We start from the raw sequence: 27,272 nt of genomic DNA, 5'->3' as shown, positions 1-27,272 counted from the left end.
GGATGACGAATTGCAGGATAGCTTTTTATAAAGAGAATTGCAGGATGAGAATTGCTGGATAGCTTGACACTAGTTCACTAAACTCCTACTTAAAACCTAGCCAACATCAGTATCATTTCATTTACAGATCGGCTTTAAACACACTGTCAATATGCACCAATGAAATTTACAATGATACAGCCATTTTGGGACGATGTCAATATAGTATACTTGAGCGATGGGTCGCTGACCTTTTTAAGTTATTCAGATAGATATAGATATTAACAGTTCTTTCCTACCTACTTAAAAGCAAGATGAAAGAACTTTTCCATTGTGATCAGTTTCACAGAAAATCTTGCGACTAAAGTTGATCGTTAGTCATGAACAATTCTCTATACTTGCGATCAACTTTAGTCGTAAGATTTTGTTTTTGTGAAACTGATCACAAATCTCTAAATAAGTCATTTCGATCACTACTTTTATATTCAACAAAACGGTTTAAATAAAATATATGTGCCACAATCCTCTTCTTTGTCAGGATCAGAAAGGGGGAAAAGATCAATACAGTTTTGTTTTTTTTTAAATTAAAAGGGTATTATTATTAAATTTTATCAGTCTTTCGATACTTCCGGTAACACAAAATATGTCAAATATTTTATTTATTACTTTTTTTAAATACGGCTTATCGCAACACTTCATAGTACTGATTTTACTTCCGCATTGCTCGTTCTATTTGTTTACATTTTAATTCTGACGGCTGAACAGGTAAGATGTTTTCTTTTAACTAAGTAAACGTTATTTTTTTTTCTGTCGTTCACTCGTTTACAATTTCTATGCACATTCATCGTATAATTTATTTTATATACATGTAATTGTATCGTGTATATGTATGTCAGTATGTCAAGCTCAAAAGCTTAAAAGCTCGCTAAAAAGGAAACTGATGGATGATAAATCTAAATCGATTGTTGTTGACGTTCAGTGGTAAATCGAACATGTTACATCAGGATATTACACTTCTAAAAAGTATCCTGAAAAGTAAGTACATCGGGAAATAGACTGATAGCTTACTAGACAACGTAGGCAGTGTTGGATTCTCTCACAATCTGGTTTTGCAGCAGCTGACAAAGTAGCACAGCACACATAGAACTGAGAGTTAGTTGTAAACGCTTCTTTATGCATTAATTTCCGCTTCAAAAAACTTAAAAAATGGTTTTGAAAATACAGTCCTTGAGTTGGATTGCTGTCTTTCTTTGCATGTAAAGAAATTTTGCCACAATAATTCCCCTTCAAGTTCAATTATTTCAAACGTTTGTTCCGTGGTCTAGGAAAAACTACGTGAAAAAAAAACATGCATAAGAGTGCAGTAAAATCTTGTTACAAAATTGTGAACAAAAGCGTGTGTAGAGACGATGAGACGCAAAACGAATGTATCATAAGGAAAAACGAGAAAAAAAAACAATATGAATTAAACAAGGCTGGGGTAATTTCCATGCAAGTCATGACTTCGACCTTAAAACTGTTACGATGATTCGAATATAATCTTTAAAAAAGCATGTTGTTCTGTCAAAAAAACCAAAAGATTCAAGATAGGAAAAGTAACTATTGTAAAATCATTTTGTCATTTGTCGTATACCTTTGTATTTAACCGTATTTTCCATATTCATTGACGGGAATATGTTCACTTTGCTGTCTTTGTGGTACATGCATCTGGAATAGATTATATATTCTTTCTTTTTTAACTGGTGGTTATTTAGAGATCGAGCATATTCTATGTAACGGAAACTGAGACTAAAAGCATTGGGTCATTTTCTCTCTCTCTCCAACATTGGATGTACTCTTTTTTTTTCTCCTTCAAACATCTTTTTAATATGAATACAAAAAATGAACACGACAAATGACACCTAAGGTCGTTTTAAAACCATAATACTATCAACCGAAGTACTACAAGTACATTATCATCTTGAAGGTCCAGCATACTTACTTTGTCCGTCTCCTATTACTTTTTATTTAAATCAGTTTAGTTGCATCCAGAATATGATTATTGCCGTACTTGTTGTTAGATGTATAGAAAAGAACTTCTTATGGTAAACAAAGCACTAGTCTAGTCAAAATATTTGATTTGAAACTACAAAAGTATGGAAGGATGGACACAAATAAAAAGGAAAAGCACAAACAAACACCTCACTTGAGAGTGAAGTGCTTTCATGTACTGGTTTTCAACGTGAGTTAAGTTTTGTATGATTTTTTACTCTTTTGCGACAAAAAAAAACCGGAGTAGAATTGAATCTTAAAAAGAACAAACTAATTTAACTTTACCAAAATCTGCAGAGCCTATCCCGAGTCATGAAACTCGTCATTAATCATCGTATGTCATATCCTGCACAATGTTTTTCGTTATCTTGTGGAAAATTAGGGGTAAATGGTAGATCCGTGATAGTTTCTGTTAAGTTTGGAGCAGAGTCAATCTCAACTTAAAATCATAATGAGTACTTTTAAGATCTAACAATATTTTGGCCTATATCTAAACAGGTAATCAAATAATAAATGTCCGAAGAATGTTCAAATCTGCAATATTGATTATTTATCTCAAACATGTACAAGAAGAACATCTTTAACCAAAATCAAAACTATGTTGGAAGTAAATCTGTTTATTGTCTTTTGGATACAAATTAATTCATTTTGGTTAACGATATCCTTTGAAGCAAAATTTGACAAAAACACGTAAAATTTGCAGTTTTTTTTTATGAAAATACTTTCAACTACAACATGTAACGCTGAATATGTTTTTTATTTTTTTGAAATATGTAAAGTTGTGAAACACTATTTTAAGTGTATTTTATAGACAATCTTAAATTTAATTTCCAGTAGGATTTTGACTCGGTGAGTGAAACGAGTACAAGGGAAATTGTTCTTACTTGTTACTTCACAAAGCATTGACCGTTATGGAATATCTGTTTCACAGATGGCAACGGATATGTTCCAACTGTAACCAAAATCCCGCCCCCTATTCCCCGAATGTGACCTACCGAATTAGACTTATCACCGGGTTTGTACATACATAAGTAACAAGACAGGTGCCACATGTGGCACAGAATCTGCTTACCCTTCCGGAGCACTGAGATCACTCCCAGTTTTTGTTGGGGTTCGTGTTGCTCAGTCTTTAGTTTTCATGTTGTGTTTTGTGACACTGTTGTCAGTTTTTTTTCTACTTATGAGTTTGGATGTCTCTTTGGTATCTTTCGTATGTTTCCTTCTCAATGTTTTGTTGTTGGGTTGCAGTCTCATTGACGTATAACTCAGATCTTTTATCCATATTAGCTTCCTATAGCTGTCATAATACTCATTACTGTTCTAGGCTAGAAAAGCAATTGCTGTGTTCATGTAAGGCATCCTTGTTATACATGTATTACTTTTTACAGACAGTCGTATCTCATCATGGACAAGAAAACTGTTTTGGTTGATGGTTTTGATGGATACAAAATCGATAATATTGATGAAATAACTGACAGTACTGATGACGTATTACTAATAAAAAATTCCAAAGACAACAATACAGAACAAAATTCCATATCAACTGTTGTTCAAGACTCATCTAGATTAGGAGCATTCTACCAAGTTAAAAAACGGATTGATTCAAATATGTCTTCAGATATAACAATACTGTGTTCCAAAGCAAAAGGCAATTTGTGGTTTACTATTTGTAAGGAGATACTTACAACATCATACAAATTGGAAATAAATACAGGAGACGACTGTGCATCTACATACGACGAAAGCTATTGTTCCGAAATTCAGAAGTTTTTATCCTCGTATGAAACAAAAGATGAAGTAGAAATTTTGAAGTCAAACATCATAAATGACAAATTTATTCACGGTTTCTCTACAAGGAAAGGTGGAATGTCAACGGCAATAGGAGTTTCATCTTTAAATATGACAGCAGCGAGCATTAAACGTGATTCGGAAATGATCGGTAGAGAAAATATACACCGCCTTGGTACAAAAGCAGGATTCAACCCTAAAAACTTTCTTCGCGCTCGTGCAGTCCATGGTAATACCGTGTATGTTGTAGGTAAAGAAGAGCCTAAAGACGGGTATGACTGTATTATATCTAATCAGAAAGATATTACAGTTGCTGCACCAGGAGCCGACTGTGTAACTATGATATTTGCTGACCACGAAACTCCTGCTTTTGGAGCATGTCATTCTGGTTGGAAAGGGACACTGGCAAAAGCTTGCGTCGAAACAGTAAAGAAAATGCAGGATGAATATGGCTCGAAATTGGCGAACATACGAGTAGCACTTGGACCTAGCATTGGTTCATGTTGTTTGGAATTTGCGGAAGAGGATGCTGCTTTGTTTAAAAGCATAAACGAAAACAGCATCAAACGAAAGGAAGGTAAAGTCAAGCCGTTTATAGACTTGCATCTAGTGAACCGGACACTACTCGAATCGCATGGTATTGCACCATCTCATATAGATGATACAAGTGCAACATTGTGTACATCGTGTAATCCAGAATTATTCTTCTCTTATAGAAGAGATGGTATTCCTTTCGGAAACCAAGTTGGATTTATTGGACTTAAGTGAACTAAAAGGTGTGTAAAACAATCAATTGAAAGATTTTTATTATTTTCAATAAAAATACAACTTCAGACTGAAAATAAAATATATATACAAAAACATAACAAAAACAAGAAAATAAACAAACAAAAAAGAAGCAAACAATATATACACGAATAGTAATAAACAAACCAATAATGATGGCTGAAAATTTGTTTTGATTGTATTTTAACTCTTGTCCATTTGCCCAAACGGTGCAAAAGACGACTTTAATTTCATTTGATCGTTTGGGGCGGATTTACTTGGTAGTATGCTCCGATACTCCTTGTAAAGGTCACACACCAAAGCTTCCATTGGAGAAAGATCGATTCTAAAAAATCCATCGAAGGGGCTGTCAAGATCACTGACTGTAAATACCAATAGTGTGATCGATATCACACTGATCAAACATATTGTTAATTCCATTCTGTACGACTGTGCCTTGACCATCAACATGCCGAGAAATGTAAAGCCGCCCAAAGTTTCTAATAATATCCATCTGTAAGACGAATTTACATTTTATAAATACGCATTCATATGTGATCATTACTGAGATTTTTAAAATACAATAGTAAGTGGGTTCATTTAGTATCTAATAAAAGTAACTGTACTACATAACGGATTTCATACATCACAGAGGTTTCATTCACTTACAGTAAACACAAACGTATGTTTATCCCTTTTAATTGTCTTCTCAGCTCTCAATTAACCGAAAAAGAGATTTACCACGATCAATTATGTTTCTGTTAATCACTTTTAAACAAACCAAGGAAAAACCGGTAACGTTTGATACTAATAAGCAAATTTTGTTGTTAAGGAAGTTCGCTACTCTTTCAAAATAACAAGCTTTTTAGAAGACTGTAATAATTATTATACATTGCTAGTATTCCAATAGTGGAACTGAAATAGCAGGAAAAAATGAAGGGTCCGTGTCCTTGTTTCCGATATATAAGCCATTGATAATTTGGCGGGAAATGATTCTCTCTAGAATTATCATACATTTAGCATTGACACCATTTTCCTTTCAAAAACTATGAAAAAGTAACAAGGATTTTATAAGATTTTCAAATATAGCTTTTCAAACTATATATATAATAAAATTATGAAAAGAAAAGTAGAGCAATTTTTTTTAATGGCACTACATGGATAAAACCAGAGGATACAAATATCTGACAAACAAGAGGAGCAAACATTCTTAATCGATTTTAGTCTCTGTTTAATTCACATAAGAATGGCTAACAATGTAATATTTACAACTAAATGATCCCCGATCTTAACTAAGCATTTTTATTACCAATGCGCTCATACCCCCCGATTCCCAATCTTAACTATTCGCTTGTATTACACATGCGCTCATACCCCCTTTTAACCTGTGACAGTATAAGTATCATATATAATAGAAAAAGATAAATACTAACTGCAACGGGTTAATGTGTTCGTACAGTGGTCCGTTGTCTGGAATCAAAGAGAACAGTCGATGTACATTTTCATATACCACCCGTAAAAGTGCTTTTGTAGTTGCAGTCTGTTTCATGCTGCTGTAATTGAGAATATCTGATATTTCCCATACATTCACTGAAATTAAAGATAACGTGATCAGTTTTGTTTTCAGCAATATTTTACGGATGTTCCTGATGACTTTTATAGTATCCCATAAACTTCATCTTAAACTAGCTCTGTTCAATCGAAGAAAAGTATCTATATGGTATCATTTTAAAAAAGTTATTTGTCTAACTACTTTCGTTTCTCACCCGGCAGTGTAACCCATGCTAAAAGAGGCATCCGTTTGTGCGGAATGTATAGCTACGCACCCAAATCTGGTCTGAATTAGGACGTTAAATCGAATGCGCAAATTATGGATTGAACGAGTTAAACGGTTTATACTTACATGAGCAACACGACGGGTGCCATATTTGGAGCAGGATCAGCTTACTCTTCCGGAGCACCTGAGATCACCCCCAGTTTTTGGTGGGGTTCGTGTTGTTCAGCCTTTGGTTTTCTATGTTGTGTTTTATGTACTGTTAGTCTTTTTCTTTTTAGCCATGGCGTTGTCAGTTTATTTTCGACTTGTGAGTTGGAATGTCCCTTTGGTATCTTTCGCCTCTCTTTTAAACAGGTGGTGTATCCAATTCAATTTAAGAGGACCACAATTTTATTTTCCGGAGATGGGGATGTGCAGAATGGTATTTTTGTGTACGGAAAATTCAATCTCACTTGTTGCTAAGCCGGCTTTAGATGTTTCATTTTCACTTTTGCATACAATTATGTATTTTGTGGGACAGAGTATTCATTGTCATCCTGCCTTGGATACGATAATGTTTTAGTTCTTACCAGGCAAGAATATTTATTGCCAGAATTCTACTGACGCCTCCCCCCGAAAATCAAACGCTCGTTTCCTTATATAGAACATCTGTTATTCACACATGGACAAAACAAATTCGACCATTGTTTCGTGAGAACGATCAAGTAAAAAAGCTTATTATAATGGTCTTTATTAAGATAATCAATTTTCAAATACCGTGTATAATCATTTACATAATACTGCAAGCTTAAATAACACATGGAAATGATACTATGAATTACCAAAAATGTTAGACAGTACAACAGACTGTACCAGTCTTTTATAGAATTAATTGAAAAATGCTTGATATAAAAGCTGCATTACACTTCTCATTTCATGGTTATCATACAAAAATTAGTCATCATGCACACTATAAACCTATCTTAAATAATTACCATTTTCGACGCCGTCAAAATTGTTCTGAACTTGCAATATCCTATTCATAATATTAGTCTTCAATATACGACAAAGCGTTTGGCGGACTTTCGACGGTATAGCTTCAATTTGATTGATCAAACATATGATTTCTCTTGACAGAACAACTTCTTCCGACAATCTATCTCGTAATGCAAAATGCTTCTGTTGAACTTCTTCAATTGCATATCCAAAGGTTATAGCATAAACCATACCAGCAGGAACCAGAAAACACCCAAGAGCATCGTTTATATTTGGAGTGGATGAATCACTTGGCCAAAAGTAGTTTGCCATCGGTGAATATATAAACAATGTCATAGGACAAAAAATTAAACCTAAGAATGGCGGGAGTGAAATAAATGCAAGTTTTCTTACGCTGTTTTGGAAATGAGATATTTGCCCCAAAGCGTGAACTTCATATTCCGTAAAGAAAGGGACCTTTGGTAAATCGTTCCTTTCGGGTTCGAAGTCCTCGAGGAACAAGAATGAGTTATCCACCTCCTGAAGTTTTTCATTGCAGTGTATGCGTTTGTCACGTCTGCAACATTTGATCTTTTTAGTAAGTATGTATAACGTCATCAAAACTGAAAACAAAATAATAAACATAAATCATGAAAGGATTATTATCATCAACAGTATTTTTAACATTTGTATATAGGCAACAGTGGTTTGTAGAACTTGCATTCAATGTTTTTTTCAGCTGTTTTTTATTTATAATTCGATAAATTTGTTGTAAATAAATAAACCCTTTCATGACCAAATGTGTACTTAAATATGACGATTTAATAACAATTACATGTACAGTCATTAATGGTCATTTTTCAATTTTTAATTTAAAATTAAAAATAAAAGTTACGTATTCTAAATATAGATTGTAGAATGTCTGTTTGTCTCGTAAAATACAGAAGAAAAGACGTAGGTAAAGCCAAGACAGAAAATAACGACAGGATAGATCTACAGGGAAAACGTTGTACTTTGAACAAATATTGATAGCGATATTATTTATAAGGAATGCCGAAAACATCCCATACCTAATTAAGTAATAAGGAAAATATGAATGCTTCGAAAAAATAAATAGTCGTGTTTTAAATAGAGAACATATATTATGCTAAATGCAAATAACACTATGAATTTCGTGCGTCCGAAGTGCTTTTCTAAATTTACCTTCATCAGAAACGCTCAACCCAAAACATTTAAAAGCCAGGAATGAATAAACACGTAGAAACGTTATGAGCTATACACCAATCTCGAGTTTTTTTATGTATTAGATACAATACAAAGGTAACAAAGAAACAGGCCGGTAACAAGCGTTGCCGGATAGTTTTTCTGCACGAGTAGTCAGGTCAAGGTCCGAGGCGATAGCCGAGGACCTTGACCTGACTACAAGTGCAGAAAAACTATACGGCAGTTTGTTTCCGAACTGTTTTTTGTTACCTTTGTTTTGTATCTGACTTGTACGACGTTTCAAGAAAGAAGTAGTACATTTTTCATTTAGAAGAGGTAGCAAAATTAAACAGATTAGAAACTTAAATGACCATATACAAGTTAATGTAAGTTACAGTTTAAACAAACTTTTTTTTTCACTTACCTTCAGCCGAGAGTTTTTTTTCTCAAGAAATTCAAAAATCTAATAATTTTATAAAAAAGAACCATATCAAGTAAAAGATGAATGTCGTACACATTTGAGACTTTTTTAAATGCAACTTCGCAAGTAAGTAATGTAGGAAAAAGATTTAACAGGTAAGCAAGCTAACATTTGATTTTTATTTGGGGGAAAACGGAAAGGGGGGGGGGGGGGTTAAACATTTAAAATAACAGGCTTGATCCTTTTTTGTTGAAAAAATGCAGGATGTGCCATTCCATTCCCCATTCCCCCTTAAAAAAATAATAAAAATCGTCCGTTTGCTCCCAAATATATGAATTCAATATATATGATTTCAATAACAGTATAAATGTATAAAAAGAACGAAGTTCTTATTTCATTAGTGAATGAAATGTTATGAAAAAATAGATTTTGGCTTGTTATTAGATATATATAGGCATATATTTTGGGTTTTTTTTAAATTTTCATGCTTGTAGGTCTCTAATAGTATTGATCAGGATTAAACACGTGTCACAATTATGATCCAATCGCAGCTTACCGTCCAAAATTGGTGACATAAGTTGAAAGATTTTCTTCAAGATTTGCTGCCTATTTGGACGTGTATTACACGGACACTTATTATTTATAGGATCAATCGTGCATTGGTGAGTTGATAGGGATTTTATCTTTTGATTAGATTTGATTTTTTTATATATATTTACTGTCTTTTATATTGAAATATAAACGTCGGTACCAGCATTTCTTTACTTTCAGCATTGTCCAGAATACTATTCATGTCCATATATTGAAAAAATACATTTACGGACCGACCATTTAGCTTCAAAAGGGGTATGTTTTTTTTCTGAGTAAGAAAATTATTTACCTGTTCAACGCTATCACCAAATATTTTTTTCGAAATTAGCACTTTAATATACTGTACTCGGAAAATCAGGAATCAGAACATTATTTTGTCATCTGCTTGACCACACTATATTTTTTCTCATAAAATTGGGGATCCGAATATTTTTTTTGTGGAAAAAACCGTAACCCCCCTTTTGAAGTTAAATGGTCAATTCCGTAGTGTACTGATATGAATAGTAATATACTGGAATTGTTTGATAAAAATACAGTTATTTGATGCCAACGTAAATATTTTAATAAAAAAGACAGGAAATATGTCGGTGAAACAAAAAGTTCAAATCTAATCGAAATTTAAAGTGCCCATGAACTCACTGATCATGCACGAGTGATTCTATTCATAAAAAGTGTCCGTGTAACAACTAAAAAGTGTCCGTGTATCATCTATAAAGTGTCCGTGTATCATCTATAAAGTGTCCGTGTAACACCCGTTAATGTACTGTTTTTCTATAGCTCTGCTGGGGGCAAAGTCGTACAAGAATGAGTTACACCGGTTGACACGGGTCAATCGGCGTAAACAACGTCATCGAACAATCGGTTCTTATTGTGACGCAATACCAATTAAGTAAGAAAATAAATTTCATGAAAAAAAAATAATATTTAAGGAATGACTGTAATATTTTTTCTGTCTATGAAGAAATAACATCAAAAATGTGGTGCACACTGAATAACCCGCGTAGCGGGTTATTTAAAAGTGTGCACCACATTTTTTAGGTTATTTCGAATAGACAGAAAATATATTACAGTCATTCCTTATAATTCAATTCTAAATTCCATTTTAAAGGAGTAAATTTTGAAAAAAAACGTTGGTGACGTCACGGTCAATGATAAAATTATGTCTATGAGCTGATAGACAAAACACTTTCAGCCAATCAGAAGACGTGTTACATCCAAAATTAAAGTATATACTAATGAACTCAAAATCGTTTTAGTTTAAACATATTTTATTTGCATAAACACAAATTGGATGAGACACAAGTCAAACTGACTTATGAAGTCTTCTCCATTTAACATATCAAACAATACAATATAAGAGCATGCATACATTACATATAATATCAACATTTGTATAAATTGGACAGAAAAATTAAGTGGCACAAAAGAAGTAGAGAGAAAAAGAGAAAAAAAATAATAGAACACAATAAAAACAAGGAAATATATTAATGAAAAAAAACCAAAAAACAGAAACACATAAACATAACAAAACAAACAACACAAAACAAAACAAAACAAAACAAAAAAAAAAACCAAAAAAACAAAACAAAAGCAAAAAACAATAAAAAAACAAAACAAAACCAGCTAAACTTAGATGATGATGATGTGTGTGGTCATGTTTTAATATCTAAACAATAAGGAATCTGTTCGACCCTCTAACAAACTCAAACACATGTTGAAAGATATTTTCATTTTGCTCCTGAGTAAGTCGACTACTTCCCGAGGTTAATAGTTCTATATTTAATGGACAGTTATTTGGGTGCCAGCTAAGATTTTCTAAAAGCTTACTTCGTATTTCTGAATATAATATACATTTAAAAAAGAAATGATGCGAATCTTCGCGATACACACCGCAGCGGCAAGATGCATCAGAAATAATATTAGCTCTAGACAGATCATAATTTAGGAAGGAAGCAGAACATCGAAGAGCTTGTAAAAATATGTAAACCCGTTACTATACGAGCAGCTTGAAGCTGTAATTGTCTCCAGCTTATTAATATTACCCAATCCCATATTATCCCAAACTTCACTGGCATATTCAAATAAAGGTCTTATAAAAACTAGATATAGTTTTTCTAAATTTTTTCTACTTAGTCTATATTTCTGTTTCCTAAGCATATTTATATGTTTAGATACACTTAAAATAATATTGTCAATATGAACATTCCATTGAGCATCATTGCTAAATGTAACCCCCATAGTGTTTATGAATATTAGTTACTGGTATGTTTTTTCCATTAATGTAAAATTCATTTCTGGGATGTCAGCATTCGAAAATAACATAATTTTTGTTTTATCAGGATTAAAAGACATTAACCATTTTTTAGACCATTCTTTCAGCTCATCCAGGTCGTGATTTATAACAGATTCTATCCGCAATTCATCGTGATTTGCATAGCTGACCGACGTGTCATCTGCAAATAGTCTGCAGAGAGAATTAAGAGTTTCCGCAATGTCATTTATGTAAATTATAAAAAGCACTGGTCCGAGGACAGACCCTTGCGGAACCGCAGCAGAAATATTGCAAAGTTTTGAGGAAGACTGTTTAATAACCACTCTTTGTTTCCTATCATTCAGATAGCTTTTAAACCATTTTAATAGATTACCATTTATACCATAAGCCTTCATTTTATGTATAAGTCCATCATGCCAAACTTTATCAAAATCGTAAACTCGCATTTGCGCAGAAATCTCTTTCTTTCTTCCGGTCTCAATTGTCACGAGACTTTGAGTAAAATATAGGAAGGAACATCATTGTTTTTCGCAAATTTATTGTTTTTGATTACCGAAAGAATACTGCCAGTTAAACAATTAAAACAAATCCTCACATTTAAAATGAATCTGGAGCTTATTCAATATACGATTGTATAGCAAACAAAATGTGTTCTCTTGGTAAACTCACCTGATCAATCTATCAGATTTTAGTATCTGATAAGAATAACAAGCCGACTTGGTATCTTCCTCGTTTTAAAGATATAAATTATAACAATTTTATTTAAATAATTCTTTGATATGAAAAAAAACCCGTTTCCTGATGATAGCGTTTCTTTGTTAACCATAAAAATGACGTCACAACAAAAATCCCTAACAACAGAACTAACATCGGGAATATTTCCGTATTTCCGTTTCTTTTTCAACAGATTCGAAGTTAAAATATGCTTGAATTAAAAAAAAATATTTATACGGACTTCTTCCCCTTTCACAGGTAACACCTGCCTCATATTAACATAAGCATTGTGACACAGGAAATTACGGAAAAGTGCACGAATTCAAAAGTCCTCTATATGACCTATTCATCTTAGGTCAGCTTAATACTTGATCTTACCCAGAATTCCACAGAATGCTAGAGCTACTGGTGGAACAATTATTTCTACTGCAGAAGCTTCCGGTTCTGTTTCTGGTTCTGTTTCTGGTTCAGCTCCGGGAGTAGTTGATGTGTTTACAGTGGTACTTGCCATTGTTTAGATACTGAAAAAAAACCTGAAAGAGATGTTCAGCTAAACTAAATTTAGAAATATAAAGTTACAAAAACTCATTACAGATACTAGGTTTATTATTTGGCATACCAAACTCGTCTACATAAAACTCATCAGCCGCGCTCGAATGAAATCTGTTGGAAGACGAAATCAAATACGAACTTGAATAGTGTAGAAAATCAGAATTTACAAAAAAATGTGTCAAATACGGCTAAGGCTATCTATGCCCGGGTATATAAAAACTTTACTGTTTAGAATTAATTTAATATTTCATAAACAGCACTGAACATATCAATAGTATCTCATGTCAGCACACAAACGAGCTGACTACTGGGCTGGTGATACCTTCGGGTACGAAACGTCCACGAACAGTATGAAATAGTTCCACTACTAAAACTCAAAGCCAAATTGTTTTTAAACTTTTATAGAAGCAAATTATTAATCATCTGAATTATCATTAACTTAATGTATGATACAGTGTAATGTTGATTTACTTGTAGCTCTGTCATTTTTGTTGTTGGTACTATTCTCTTTTTTAAAATCACTAACTACATGTATACCGATATTATCAAGATAAGTGTTTTTTTGTTTTTTTTTTGCGAAACTGGGGTAACTGTGCGTTCTTATTTCAGCGACAGAGAAACAAATACAAAAGTTCAGTTATTTCATAGCTGATTTAGCACAACGATGAACTAAGTCAGTTGTTGTCGTTGCTTTTGACAAAGTGTTAGGTCCTCTATCAATTGTTTTGTTATTGGCAGGTTCTTTTTTTCAAATTGTCCTGACGCGTTGACACTGATTTACTATTGAAGATCGTATGATTACCTCTATAATTCTCTTTTTAAACGACTTTTTCAAGTTATAAAATTTTGAAACATGGCAGAAACTAATTCACGAATTATCAACAAAAAATATGTATTTAAAAAGGAAAAATGTAATTTACTCATTGATTCACGAATTATCAACAAAAAAATATGTATTTAAAAAGAAACATGCAATTTACTGATTGAATCAGTTGGATAAATTTAAAGAAAAGAAAAAACACACAACACAATAATATGAGCTCACCTTAGGCACCGAATACTCACAACATTCCAATATTCCATAAATAGTCAAATAGGAGAATACTTTATTTTTATTCTTTAAGCAAATATTATAGTATTTATATAAGAGGTGCAATTAAATATATTTTGTGGACAGAGCGTTTACAATTGATTGAGTAGTTGAGACAGTAAACTGTTCTAGAAGTAATTGGTATTAATATAAGATTGATTGATTAATTGTTGGTTGCTATTAATCTAAGAGAAGTGTCGTCTGTTTACAGAAGATAATTATCAATCGACTTTTCCAAAGATCGAAATTTAATGTTTAATTGTAGCATAAATTTGTTAGACCACTCAAATAGCTCAAATTATCCTTTCAAATAAAAAAAAATTAATAACGGGTGAAATTATTTTTGTGTGTGGACAATACAGCAATGACTCGATTGCTTTTAACTAATTAATGTAATATTTGCCTATTGAATCTGTAAAATATCAAGTAAAAAGATGAAAGTTCAAAATCTGACTTCACAGAATCTATATAAAGAAAATATGAAAACTGCTCAAACGGATTGGCTTATTCCATTTTCAGGATCAAGAGTTGATGAATTTTGCCCAAACCTGGCAATGTCGAGTCTGAATAATGGCGTCGGTGATAAATTTGGGTCAAAGTTATTAAAGCCAGATTAAACTTTGACATCACACGGCTTTATATATCAAATTTTACTAAGAGATTCACAGGATGATTCAAACGAAAGGTTGATAGTATAACTATTTCGGTCTTTGAACATTCATGATGAAATCAAATCAATGAAAGCGCTTAGAGTCAATACATTTGGTATGGTTGACTTCTGAGTCCATACACTTATATAAGCTGCTGAACTCGCGTGGTCCTCCAGAACATTATATATAATACCAACTTACCTGTAATTTAAAACATATGTATTTAGTGTGATCGTATGAGTAGAATATAACGCTATCGTAATAATAGTAAACACCACAACGATCACTAGTGAGGAAGACCCAAAAAATGATAAAATCACGAGAACAGCAAAAATTTAGTACAGTAAATAGCAATGAAAGAAGAAAAGTAGAGCAAGTAGAGTTAATGCCAGGACAATATCAACGTATAAAATCAAGAGACGGTGTAAGGTTATAAAACTCAGGCTGTATGGAATAGGAGTAGACACTTACATGTATACAATAGAGCGAAAATATTGTTTTCAATCTGCAGATAGTCGGTGTCGCTTTTGGTGGACTATAAAGAAAAGTCGGTCATTGCTTTAGGTACTTTTATTTGAATATCGAAATATATGAAATATACATTTATACTGCACTATAGTAACCTCTAATAAATAAACAAAGACACTTCTTCACGTTTTCCCTTCCGTCAATGAATATTCCACTTTCCAGCACCAAACTGCGCGAGGGCAAAATAACTCTTTGGGAATGTGCACGTAGTAAAATAACTTCGGTAACTAGATGTCGTCTTTTTCTCGGGATTTTCTCGCTGTGCTGAAGACCCATTTGTGGCCTTGGGCTGTTTTCTGCTCTTTGTTCGGGTTGTTGTCTCTTTGACACATTCCCCATTTCCATTCTCAATTGTATTGTAAAAATGGAGGAAGCAATATATTCGGTTACAGTTCTGATTTATACAGTAATTATTTTTTAACATAAAGACTCTTAAGACACAAACATACTACAGCAGTAGCAATACATCTTATTAAATTGAGTATAATTGAACAGTTATGATCTTCATAAAAACTTTATATCAAAATGATTAAATCTGTAAAACTTTTTGACCATTTCTCTATTTGAAAAAAAAATTAAACATATATCATTTTGATGTAGGTAATACCGTTATATTACTTTCGTTTGTTTTATTCCAGATATAGCAGATAAAATAAGTAAATTTAAGATATTAATATATAGATTTAACGTAAATATAGTTAGTTTCACCTTTACCTGACAAAAGAACTTAAATCTCTGAAGATCACAAAAACGTGGTATACAATTACTGGTATGTTACTCGTGTTACCACTAAAAGAAATTTAAATAAAGGTTCAATTTATCAATGGTGTTATTTTAAAATCGGCAATGCCAGATAAATGATAGGTAGATCGAAGTAGATCTAATAATTATATTATTATATACATGTACTAGTTTTAAAAATCGTTTAAAATGTATTAGTTAAAAAAACATTTACTTTTCATAACTTTTGAAAGCTTTTGAAAATGCGTATACAATTAAGCATAACCGTGACCACAATGTGAACCACAACTTGATTGGTGAAAGATTATTTAGCACTCATTAAAATTAACAAACGTTTTGTCAATTTAAACATTGATACATTAAAGATAATTTCAGAGAAGCGCTTCGTAAGACAGACATTATTTTATTAGCTACTTTAAGTTACTTGGTCAGTTTAGAACTTTTCTAAAATTCACCAAACTCAGGTTTAATTATAATATTTTATTCACATTTCAAAAAGAAAACTCTTCATCACAAGATGGCATTTAAGCGTTTCAAATTCCTTTACCTCTGCCGAATTTGTTAAACGCACAATCCTTTTTTCATATATAATACATATATATTTAAATAATTTTGTGTCATGTTTAGATTCCGGTATTTGTGATATGTATTGTAATTAGAGCTTGATAATATGTTTACTCGATAAACATAAATCTTAATAATCGTATCAAGTAACACATACAACTAAAAGATAAAGCTAAGAACATTTGCAGTATAAGGAGCATTCTATACATGTATCAAACATAGTTATAACGTCAAGTCTTAGAAGCTTCAAGTCTACCTTTTATTATACAAAACAGAGGAAATATAATTTGGTTCTATCCAATTTACTTCAAAAACTTTCGAAATTAACAAAAAAAATTATTTTTGAAAATATAGTTATTATATAATATATTAATAGAATAAAATTTGATGTCGAAAGTCTTAAAATCTGTTGTTAGTTCTGGAATTTTCATTGTTTTAGACGTGATTTGAATTGACATATATTTCAGTTACAAATAATACATGATTTAAATTAAACATTTAAGATATCACCAACAACTTAATCTTTGTTTTCGACTTTCCCAATGCAGTTAACAATATTACTCTCGTTCCAACCGAACTAATGTTAGATTTTATGAAATAATGTCAAAAGTAATCACTAATTATATGCAAAGTTTAAACTGAAATATCTTTGTAATATTATATAGATACAGGAAGATGTGGTATGAGTGCCAATGAGACAACTCTCCATCCAAGTAACAATTTATAAAAGTAAACCATTATAGGTCAAGGTACGGCCTTCAACACGGAGCATTGGCTCACACCGAACAGTAAGCTATAAAGGGCCCCAAAAATTACTAGTGTAAAACCATTCAAACGAGATGCATATTTATGGAGATTTTACAGTCGAAAGATAGCAGAATTTGCATATTTTAACACATATTTGTAAGTTGAAAATATCGTGCGCATCCAAGTACCACAAAAATATTTACCTGAAAGGTGTTGTTCTTATTTACAAACATTGTTGTAAATTAATGAAATGGTACTCACATGCGCTCTACATTTGCTGGTTCAAAAACTATTTAAATAATGACAAAAACAATGTTTTTTTTCACAGAACACGTAGAAAGGCTTTTGTCGTGACTTCACAGCTGCATATATTGTGATTATATATCATGGGTACAACCTACTCGGTTTTTTTTTATTTTCTAAAATTAAAAGTTCTAATTTCAGTAAAAAATATAGACCAAAATGGCCCTTGTAGTATTCTGTTCAAATTTTTTTCTAGCACTGGATCTATACCACTGCTGGTGAACTGTTAATACCCGAGGGTATCACCATCTCTGTGGTAAGTGCTTCTGTACTAAACATGATGTGTAACATACCTTTCTGAAATTCTCCGTTGATAAATTTAGAAATTATTAAGAAACTACGGTCCAACTCCTCAGGCGAAAATGACCCCACGCTAACTTCTATGTCATTTGGACTCTGTTGGAAGTGTCTTATTGGCAATCATACCACATCATCTTTTTCTAATTTAGATTGATTTTAGCACTTTTTTAGGCTTTCCTAATTATTTTAATAAAGCTTCTCACCTATTCACCTATGTGGTTTACATGTTGTAATGTACTATTATATTATTCATTTATGAATTTATCTGTCCTGAGTGTTCTTGCGTTTATTTGTACTATATTCCTGTCACGTAATGTTGTCATTTTAGCGGTATTTTTAACATTGCCTTATAAGCGGGAGGTTTGGCTAGCAATTAAACCAGGTTCAACCCACAATTTTTTTCTTAAAATGTCCTGTACCAAGTCAGGAATATGGCAATTGTTGTCAAATAATCCGTTTCTATGCATGTTGGCGTTTGTTTTTGTAGCAGTTCAGTGTTTCTGTTGTTCCGTTGTTTTCCTCTTATAGTTGATGTGTTTCCCTCGGTTTTGGCTTGTGACCCTGATTTGTTTTCGCTTATTCGACTTATGACTATTGAACAGCGGTATACTACTGTTGTCTTTCTTTATCTATTCAACACTAATACATCCTTGGCTTTGAAATTTTTAGGTTTGAGTTTACCTGATGAAGGTAAATCAAGGCAATTCGGATGCAGCAAATTCATAAAATGTTATTATCATTGCCGTTATAATTTGATTGTCTTTCCGAATAAAAATAAATTTTGTTTTCTTATCATTGGGTTGAAGTCAGATCATAGTTAACTTATGACTAGACAATTCAAACAATATGTCAGTTTACATGCAATGGGATTTTTAATCAAGAGATATAGACAAGAGACTTCAAATACCATTATATTGTTTAATATGTTTCTTATAAGTCTTATTCCCATCTTGTCTTAGTGCAAATTTTTCCGATTGTCATTAGGCGAAAAGGGAATTTGTATTACTATAAAACTAAATCCAAGTAATGATGATTATTGTGTTTATTGCAAGTATTTCATCTATACTGTATCATAACATGGTTTAATATGTAGACTAATCTAAATAAGATATAAAACATTTAAAGAAATAGATGTATTTATTAGTTTGTTGTAGTGTACATGTTACATACGCACCATTCACTTAAACAATTAAGAATTTGTTTACGAAGAGTTACATAAACTATTTCACAATATAAAATGAAGTCAATATGAAAACACAATGCACCACCGCCGTTAATATGAAACTAAGGTTCATAAATACAACAGAAAAAAGACAAATGCTATACCGTTTAGATAAAAATACGATTTGTCAGCGATTTTGAAGCAATGATTTGCTTCCTCTCAATCGATTTAAGACTTTTGAACACCGGTATACTACTGTTGCCTTTATTTGACAGCAAAGATTCAAGTTCGTAAATGAAAAGAATCGTGAAAATATTTATTTTTCTTTAATCATAAAGAAAAACTATTCTTTAATCCCAAAAAGGTATTTTTATGATACTTGAAAAAAAGTAAAATAACAAAAATACCGAACTCCAAGGAAAATTCAAAACGAAAAGTCCTTATCAAATTGCAAAATCAAAAGCTCGAACACATCAAACGAATGGAAAAACCACTGTCATATTACTGACATTTCCTTATGTAGAAAACCACATAGATGATTTGTTTTAGTTTTCCTTTCTAATGACATTGATGCCCAATGAACATCCTAAAAATGTCAAGGCTCATACTTTTATTTTTAAATTTTGCAGATGATATCAACTCTGATATAAAATAAGGAGATGTGATATTATTGCCAATGAGACAACTTGCCAACAGAGTCCGAATAAAGCGGATTAAAGCACATATAGGTTACAGTACAGCATTCAAAAATTAGCAAAACACATACCGTATATAGTCAGCTTTAGAAGGCATCGACAAGACAAAACGTCCTGTGTGTTGAATTCGTTTTTGTGATAGCATGCCTTTGAAAGTAATAAGTTGTGTGCATTTCATTTAACTCAAAGTATTCAAACTCTCGGTGGTGAACTCCGTCAGATTGAAGATAGCACATGACTTTTTTTGTATGTAATGGGTAGTTTTATGGACGCGATGTGTACGCAAACTTTACTACCTTAACAAATAATGTTGAGATGTACTCGCGAACGTTTAGTTTGATCGGTTATGTTGATGTATATATTTATATATGTATATATGTCGTTATTCACAAATATTTCAGGAGTAGGGGTTGAATATGAAATGGTAACTTTGTAAAAGATATTTGAATATGTATCGTTATTTCTTTTAATATACAGTGGTTTACAAAAATTAACAACCTAAGCAAACACACACAAATACGAGGTTGAATATTTCAATAAAATTATGAATTTGTCAATAGTTTGCTATGATTCAATTATATCTGAAATGTTTAAGTTTTATAAATGTTTTTAAAAAGTCAGGAAAAGATTGATGACATATTTGTTAACTCATCGTTTACGACTCTTAACAAACGAGGAAAATTATATTTGCAAATATTTTGTTGATTCTGTTAGGTTTTAAAAAAAAACGTTTTACCAAGTAAATATGATTTAGAGGACACCTGAGAGGAAGTTTGACGTAAAAAAAAAAAATTTTATATATCAAGGTTTATAACATTTTGTTTGAGTGTATTTTGAACTTCTCGTTTTTCAAATAAGATTGAAGGACACAAACACGTTCCGAAATATTTGTACAATTTGCTTAAAAATATAACAGGTATACCAGATATCTTTTATAATTCATCCCATTCTATTAGTATTCCTTGTCATGGGCAGTGAGTCAGAATTTGCATTAAGCAGACGGATGATTGAATAGAATGCCAACAAACCACTGTATAACACAAAAAAAAATATAAAAAATCCATAAAAAGTCTTCGGACGCACCAAAGTTATGAAATGTATTTTGTATCATTTTTCAGTCTAATTTCCAAGAAGGATATGTATGGAAACTGACTTTTAAAAGCATATATACATGACCCTATGCACAGTCTGAATAATGTTGAAGGAAATCCTTTTCAGTTACACGTACCCGACTATAATTAGGTACACTTTATATAATTCAATGATAAAAATAACTAAGTGGAACACGTGAAAACATTAAAAAAGCTATTTTAAAATAAATGTTCGCATCTTTTAATCTGTGTGCGATAACTCTTCAAAGTTTGAATAATGCTGAAGAAAAAAACTGTCGGAGCAAACTAGATGTTTTATGTTCCACACTAGGGAAGGTTTAAGAAATACTAATAAAGACAACTGTTCAAATATAAGATAAACATATGTATTCTGTGTGCGATAACTGTGTGAAGAATAAATAATGACAACGTACAAATCGAGTGTTCCAGGAAGATAGATTGATTTGAGCGGTAACTAGACCTGCTTTCGCGTGTTGCTACGTAAAAAAAACCCCAAATATTCCTTGGAAAATCAATTGTATTAAATTTGGGTATACACAATTACCTTTAATACAACTGAAAATAATAATAATAATAATAATAATAATAATAATAATAATAATAAATAATAATAATTCATCTTATATATCCAACAAATTAAACTACATCTTTCTTTGTTTTGCACGTGTAAAAATTCTATTTTTCAAAAGTGCTACTACAGCACATTCCAAATCACACACTAGTACAACTTATTAATGTTTACTTGAACAATTTATGAAAGATAACATTGTTCAACTTATCGAAGATTACCTAGTGAAACTCATTAAAGATTACCTAGTACACCTTATCAAAGCTAATCTAGAACAATGTATCGAAGATAACCTAAAATAAATTGTTTGTTTATGAATTTTGAAATTATAAAGAAACTACGGTTTCAACTCCCTCAGACAAATTTGGCCTTATACGGATTTGGCTATTTTTAGGTCCTTTTTGGTCATATAGCTCTTCAACTGTTTCGGTTTTCATAAATATTTGTCTTTGAGAGTTCCTGGTGAAGGTAAATCCAGAAAAAACGCTTCGGACGCATATATTCATAACTTGTTTTCATTTTTATGAAATATTACCGAGTGCAACTTATCAAAGATAACCTAGAAAAATTTATCAAAAGTTACCTAGTACAACTCTTCAAATTTTACCTAGTACAACTTGTCAAATGTTACCTAGTACAACTCTTCAAATTTTACCTAGTACAACTTGTCAAAGAATACCTAGAACAACTCATCAAAGATTACCTAGTACAACTCATCAAAGATTACCTAGTACAACTCTTCAAATTTTACCTAGTACAACTCTTCAAATTTTACCTAGTACAACTCGTGAAAGGTTGCCTAATACAACTGATCAAAGATAATCTAGAGCAACTTATCAAAGGTTACCTAATACAACTGATCAAAGATAATATAGAGCAATTTATCAAAGGTTACTTAGTACAACTTATCAAAGGTTACATAATATAACTGATCAAAGATTATCTAGGGCAACTTATCAAAGATTACCTAATACAACTGATCAAAGATAATCTAGAGCAACTTATCAAAGGTTACCTAGTACAACTTATCAAAGGTTACCTAGTACAACTGATCAAAGATAACCTAGAACAATTTATCAAAGTTTACATGGTACAGCTTATCAAAAGTTACCTAATACAACTGATCAAAGATAACTTAATGCAATTCATCAAAGATTACCTAGTGCAATTTATCAAAGTGTACCTTGAACAACTCATTAACAATGTTCTTCAATTGCCATTAAAAATTATCCAGTAAATGATAACATTCAAAACCTTTAAAATGTAAAATGTAAATCTTTGCATAGAGTTATTTTTCTTTATGAACTTTTTGCAGTTATATAGGTTATTTAAAAACTCATCAGAGAAATCAGGCATATAACTCATTACACCAGATGCGCGTTTCGTTTACATAAAACTCATCAGTTGTGCTCAAATCAAAATATTGGAAATCGATGCTATTTCATGCCAACAAAGAAGTCTTGCCAAGCCAAGTGGGCGGGTGTATACCTCTTGGACGAAATGCCTACCAGCAATTGAATTGACTCATCGGTTCTTGAAACTCATCCACAATATCAGGCTTATAGTTGAGTACCTAGATGCGTCTTTTCATGGTTTTCTGCATAAGATTTGTCAGTGATGATCAACACAATTGATATTTTTAATAGCTCATTGAAAGATTTTCACATCTGAAACAACTTAATTTACATCAAACTTGAATCATTAATATTTACGCATGCCTCAAGAGAACACTCTCAGATTGAGTTCAGTTGTATATGCAAGCTGAGCGATACAGGCTTCTATAAACCCTTTGCATAGTCACTTAAATTATAGTTATCCCTTAATGAGCGCATCAAAACTATTGAACTATCTTGATAGTTGATGAAACACTATATTAGTAGACCGTTTTTGTGAGCACTAAACTACTCCATGGACTATAATGGTATCCAGTTAGGTCTGGTGTTCGTTCAAGTGCTAAAAGTAAACAGCAAAACATCATGTACTGGAAGCCGAAAAATAAGTTTAAAGAAAATATTTAGATGTCAAAACGAAAATATGACGACATGGGATGCACTTGTTATCACTGGGCTTACGGTTAAAATAAGTCATTATCAGACTATAATGAATCGAAACTCAGTAAACAAAGACTGACAGGAACAATAAAATTGAGAATGGAAATGGGGAATGTGTCAAAGAGACAACAACCCGACCAAAGAGCAGAAAGCTATCATATTTGTGCTTTAAAAATTCTTAACAGTTTATTGTGACATAAGGACAACGAAATTAATGTTACAAATAAAAAGTGATCTTGGATTATAAAACATATATTTACTCACCCAGTTTTATTCAACAGTTGCAGATTTCAAAATAATCCTTTGGATAACAGTACTGCTAGCTTGAGTTGGTCACACTGTGGGAGACAAACCTATAATCAAATTCTTGACGATTATTAAACTAGATTGTGACTGATCTTTTTGAAATCATACGCTACTTAAAATAAAGTAAATTATTAAAACAAAAGACTTGACAGTCTGTGTACATACGGTTATTTGAAATCAATTGTTCTTAACAGTTTATGTCGACAAAAGTGGACTAATTACGGCTAATTAAGATAACCTATAAAGCAATATTTGACACCTACTAAAGTTTATTATTTGAAAACTTAAAGCATGGTAAAGGAAATTACAGGCATACTTAACAAAGAGTACGTGACCATGTCAATAATACGATCAACAATAATAACAAAGTAAAGTTTTTGTATATGATATGTATACCTACGTTCTGTTTATGACATTTTAGCTTCATAAAGCTTTGAAAACTTTGAATACGACCATACATGATAAACGTTTTTAATGAAACACACCTAGTGCATATATATATGGTCCAAGGACACAGTTATCGTCCTTTGGTTTTTGTTGTCTACAAATATAGTCCCTAGTGTGAACAGTGTATAACTTGCATTTTTTTTTGATACACTTTCCCAATTTATTTCTTGATATTTTATGCATGAAATATTGAGTAAGGGGATGAAATTACATGTTAAAAAATTTGGGTGCTGAATCTTTATGTTAAGTAGTGATTTGGTCCAGTTAAAAAAGGTCAAAAATTAGAATGTCTGAAGCTGTCAAACTGAATTTTAGCCCCCCTTAACACAGAATTGTCAATATTTTGAGTTAGAGCTGGTAGAAGTTTCTATAATTTTGATATTATTTGTATCAATAGTAGTACACTACACTGTAAAAATCTTTTTGAGATAGAGCAGGTGCGATTTTTTTAATTTGAATTTATTGTCTAAAAGAAATGCACTACGAAATAACTGTGTTCTTGGGCCTAAGAGATGAATTCCGTAAATGTAGATTCTGTACTTTGGCAACTTTCCTGAATGGTTTGCTGGTTTCAATTTGTCAAACTCAATAAAAGTAAAGGATTTACATCTTTGTTTGACAGAAATTCTGTTAAAATGTCCCATTTTGCCATTATACGGCTAAAATAAGCATTTTAAAGCAGTTTCCATTTTATGCCTAAGAGCCATGCTGACTTTCTATCTGACAGCTTTTTATGTTCCTGATATTTGTGTTTCTATGCTTAAATCAAATTTAATTAACCATTTGTGAACTCTGAATCTAAAGAAAAGTAGACTATCACAGAAAAAATGTGCAGAATATTTGTATTTATGTCCCTGGTTAAACGGCCTGTTTGATGTATGTGAAATGTGAATAGCTTTATACATAACATCTGTAGTCCATCACAAATATTTCACTAAATCTGTAAAGAAACTATTTTACAATGATCAGTACACCCTATTCATTTCATAGGCTACCATAATTTTCTTCTTTAGGATAGTAAGTGGTTCAAATATATGCCAATTGAGACTAAAACTACATGCAAGTTTACCATTGAAATGTGAAAAACTGGTCATCAGACCATACTGTCTGCAAAAAAAAGTTGAATTCAAGAGTCCTTTTGCAATTAGACTTCTTGTATCATGACAATTTAGCATAGAAATGAGCAAAAAGTAACAAATTTCCATTTCTTATAGCCTCTGTGTGCATTTTTATATGTAAATATGGGCTACGGCCTAAATCGACTCTAAATAATTCTCAGTCTTACATGGCCTAAGACCATTTTATACTCATGTGGTATGCTTTTTGTAACTTTTCTTTACATTTAAAGTACATTTAATATATATGAAAGAATAATGTATGGTTAAAAAACTTCCAAGACTTCAAATTGGTTGAAAAAAATGCATGTTTATGTAAGGCTTCCCTTAATTCGAAAATCTCTATTTTCAGGCACAGGCTCATATAAATTTGACTTTTGAATAGCTGTAATAGATCTGATAAATCAAATGAGTGTTCCGTTGCTTTTAATACTTATTATATTATATTCAAGAGTATTTAAAAAGCAAATGTTTGCAATATTTAAATTTTTTAGGCCAAAATTTTGACAGTTGAAAATATTTGATTTATACGTCAAAAATAAACATCCAAATTTCAATATTAAAATGGCCCTAGTTTCTATAATATAGATCCTATGGCCATGAAACTTGGCAAACTATCTTATAATTTCCTAAGCTTAGGTCATGCAAAGTTTTATTAAAATTGGTCAAGTCTTTCTATCCTATTAGGTCCAAGGACACAGTTATCGTCCTTTGGTTTTCGTTGTCTACAAATATAGTCCCTAGTGTGAACAGTGTATAACTTGCATTTTTTTTTGATACACTTTCCCAATTTATTTCTTGATATTTTATGCATGAAATATTGAGTAAGGGGATGAAATTACATGTTAAAAAAATTTGGGTGCTGAATCTTTATGTTAAGTAGTGATTTGGTCCAGTTAAAAAAGGTCAAAAATTAGAATGTCTGAAGCTGTCAAACTGAATTTTAGCCCCCCTTAACACAGAATTGTCAATATTTTGAGTTAGAGCTGGTAGAAGTTTCTATAATTTTGATATTATTTGTATCAATAGTAGTACACTACACTGTAAAAATCTTTTTGAGATAGAGCAGGTGCGATTTTTTTAATTTGAATTTATTGTCTAAAAGAAATGCACTACGAAATAACTGTGTTCTCGGGCCTAAGAGATGAATTCCGTAAATGTAGATTCTGTACTTTGGCAACTTTCCTGAATGGTTTGCTGGTTTCAATTTGTCAAACTCAATAAAAGTAAAGGATTTACATCTTTGTTTGACAGAAATTCTGTTAAAATGTCCCATTTTGCCATTATACGGCTAAAATAAGCATTTTAAAGCAGTTTCCATTTTATGCCTAAGAGCCATGCTGACTTTCTATCTGACAGCTTTTTATGTTCCTGATATTTGTGTTTCTATGCTTAAATCAAATTTAATTAACCATTTGTGAACTCTGAATCTAAAGAAAAGTAGACTATCACAGAAAAAATGTGCAGAATATTTGTATTTATGTCCCTGGTTAAACGGCCTGTTTGATGTATGTGAAATGTGAATAGCTTTGTACATAACATCTGTAGTCCATCACAAATATTTCACTAAATCTGTAAAGAAACCATTTTACAATGATCAGTACACCCTATTCATTTCATAGGCTACCATAATTTTCTTCTTTAGGATAGTAAGTGGTTCAAATATATGCCAATTGAGACTAAAACTACATGCAAGTTTACCATTGAAATGTGAAAAACTGGTCATCAGACCATACTCTCTGCAAAAAAAAGTTGAATTCAAGAGTCCTTTTGCAATTAGACTTCTTGTATCATGACAATTTAGCATAGAAATGAGCAAAAAGTAACAAATTTCCATTTCTTATAG

The 27,272-nt window shown here is 31.8% G+C and overlaps 2 protein-coding genes across 2 annotated transcripts in view; one reads left to right on the top strand and one right to left on the bottom strand.

Annotated features, from left to right (window-relative positions):
* Positions 1–614: 614 nt before the first annotated feature.
* Positions 615–4,631, top strand: LOC127734399 (purine nucleoside phosphorylase LACC1-like). The gene is made up of 2 exons (XM_052244249.1): positions 615–744; positions 3,399–4,631. The coding sequence occupies exon 2, from the start codon at positions 3,415–3,417 to the stop codon at positions 4,564–4,566; it is 1,152 nt and encodes a 383-aa protein (XP_052100209.1). The 5' UTR covers positions 615–744; positions 3,399–3,414; the 3' UTR covers positions 4,567–4,631.
* The window catches only part of LOC127734396 (uncharacterized), a 56,053-nt gene continuing 33,360 nt past the window's right edge, over positions 4,580–27,272 (bottom strand). The window contains exons 2-6 of the mRNA XM_052244236.1: positions 23,823–23,911; positions 12,874–13,028; positions 7,315–7,917; positions 5,997–6,153; positions 4,580–5,077 (exon numbers count right to left, since the gene is read on the bottom strand). Coding sequence (XP_052100196.1) covers positions 4,768–5,077; positions 5,997–6,153; positions 7,315–7,917; positions 12,874–13,006 — 1,203 coding nt within the window. The 5' untranslated portion in view covers positions 13,007–13,028; positions 23,823–23,911 and the 3' untranslated portion in view covers positions 4,580–4,767. The remainder of the gene's footprint in view (positions 5,078–5,996; positions 6,154–7,314; positions 7,918–12,873; positions 13,029–23,822; positions 23,912–27,272) is intronic.

Source organism: Mytilus californianus, unplaced genomic scaffold (assembly GCF_021869535.1).
Source record: "Mytilus californianus isolate M0D057914Y unplaced genomic scaffold, xbMytCali1.0.p SCAF_3, whole genome shotgun sequence".
NCBI classification, from domain to species: domain Eukaryota; kingdom Metazoa; phylum Mollusca; class Bivalvia; order Mytilida; family Mytilidae; genus Mytilus; species Mytilus californianus.
The sequence above is the reverse complement of the archived record's forward strand: the minus strand, read 5'-3'. Positions and strand labels throughout refer to the sequence as shown.

What these genes read in the sequence shown, in the direction of transcription:
- LOC127734399 (XM_052244249.1), top strand. Translation starts at nt 3,415, where the DNA reads ATGGACAAGAAAACTGTTTTGGTTGATGGTTTTGATGGATACAAAATC.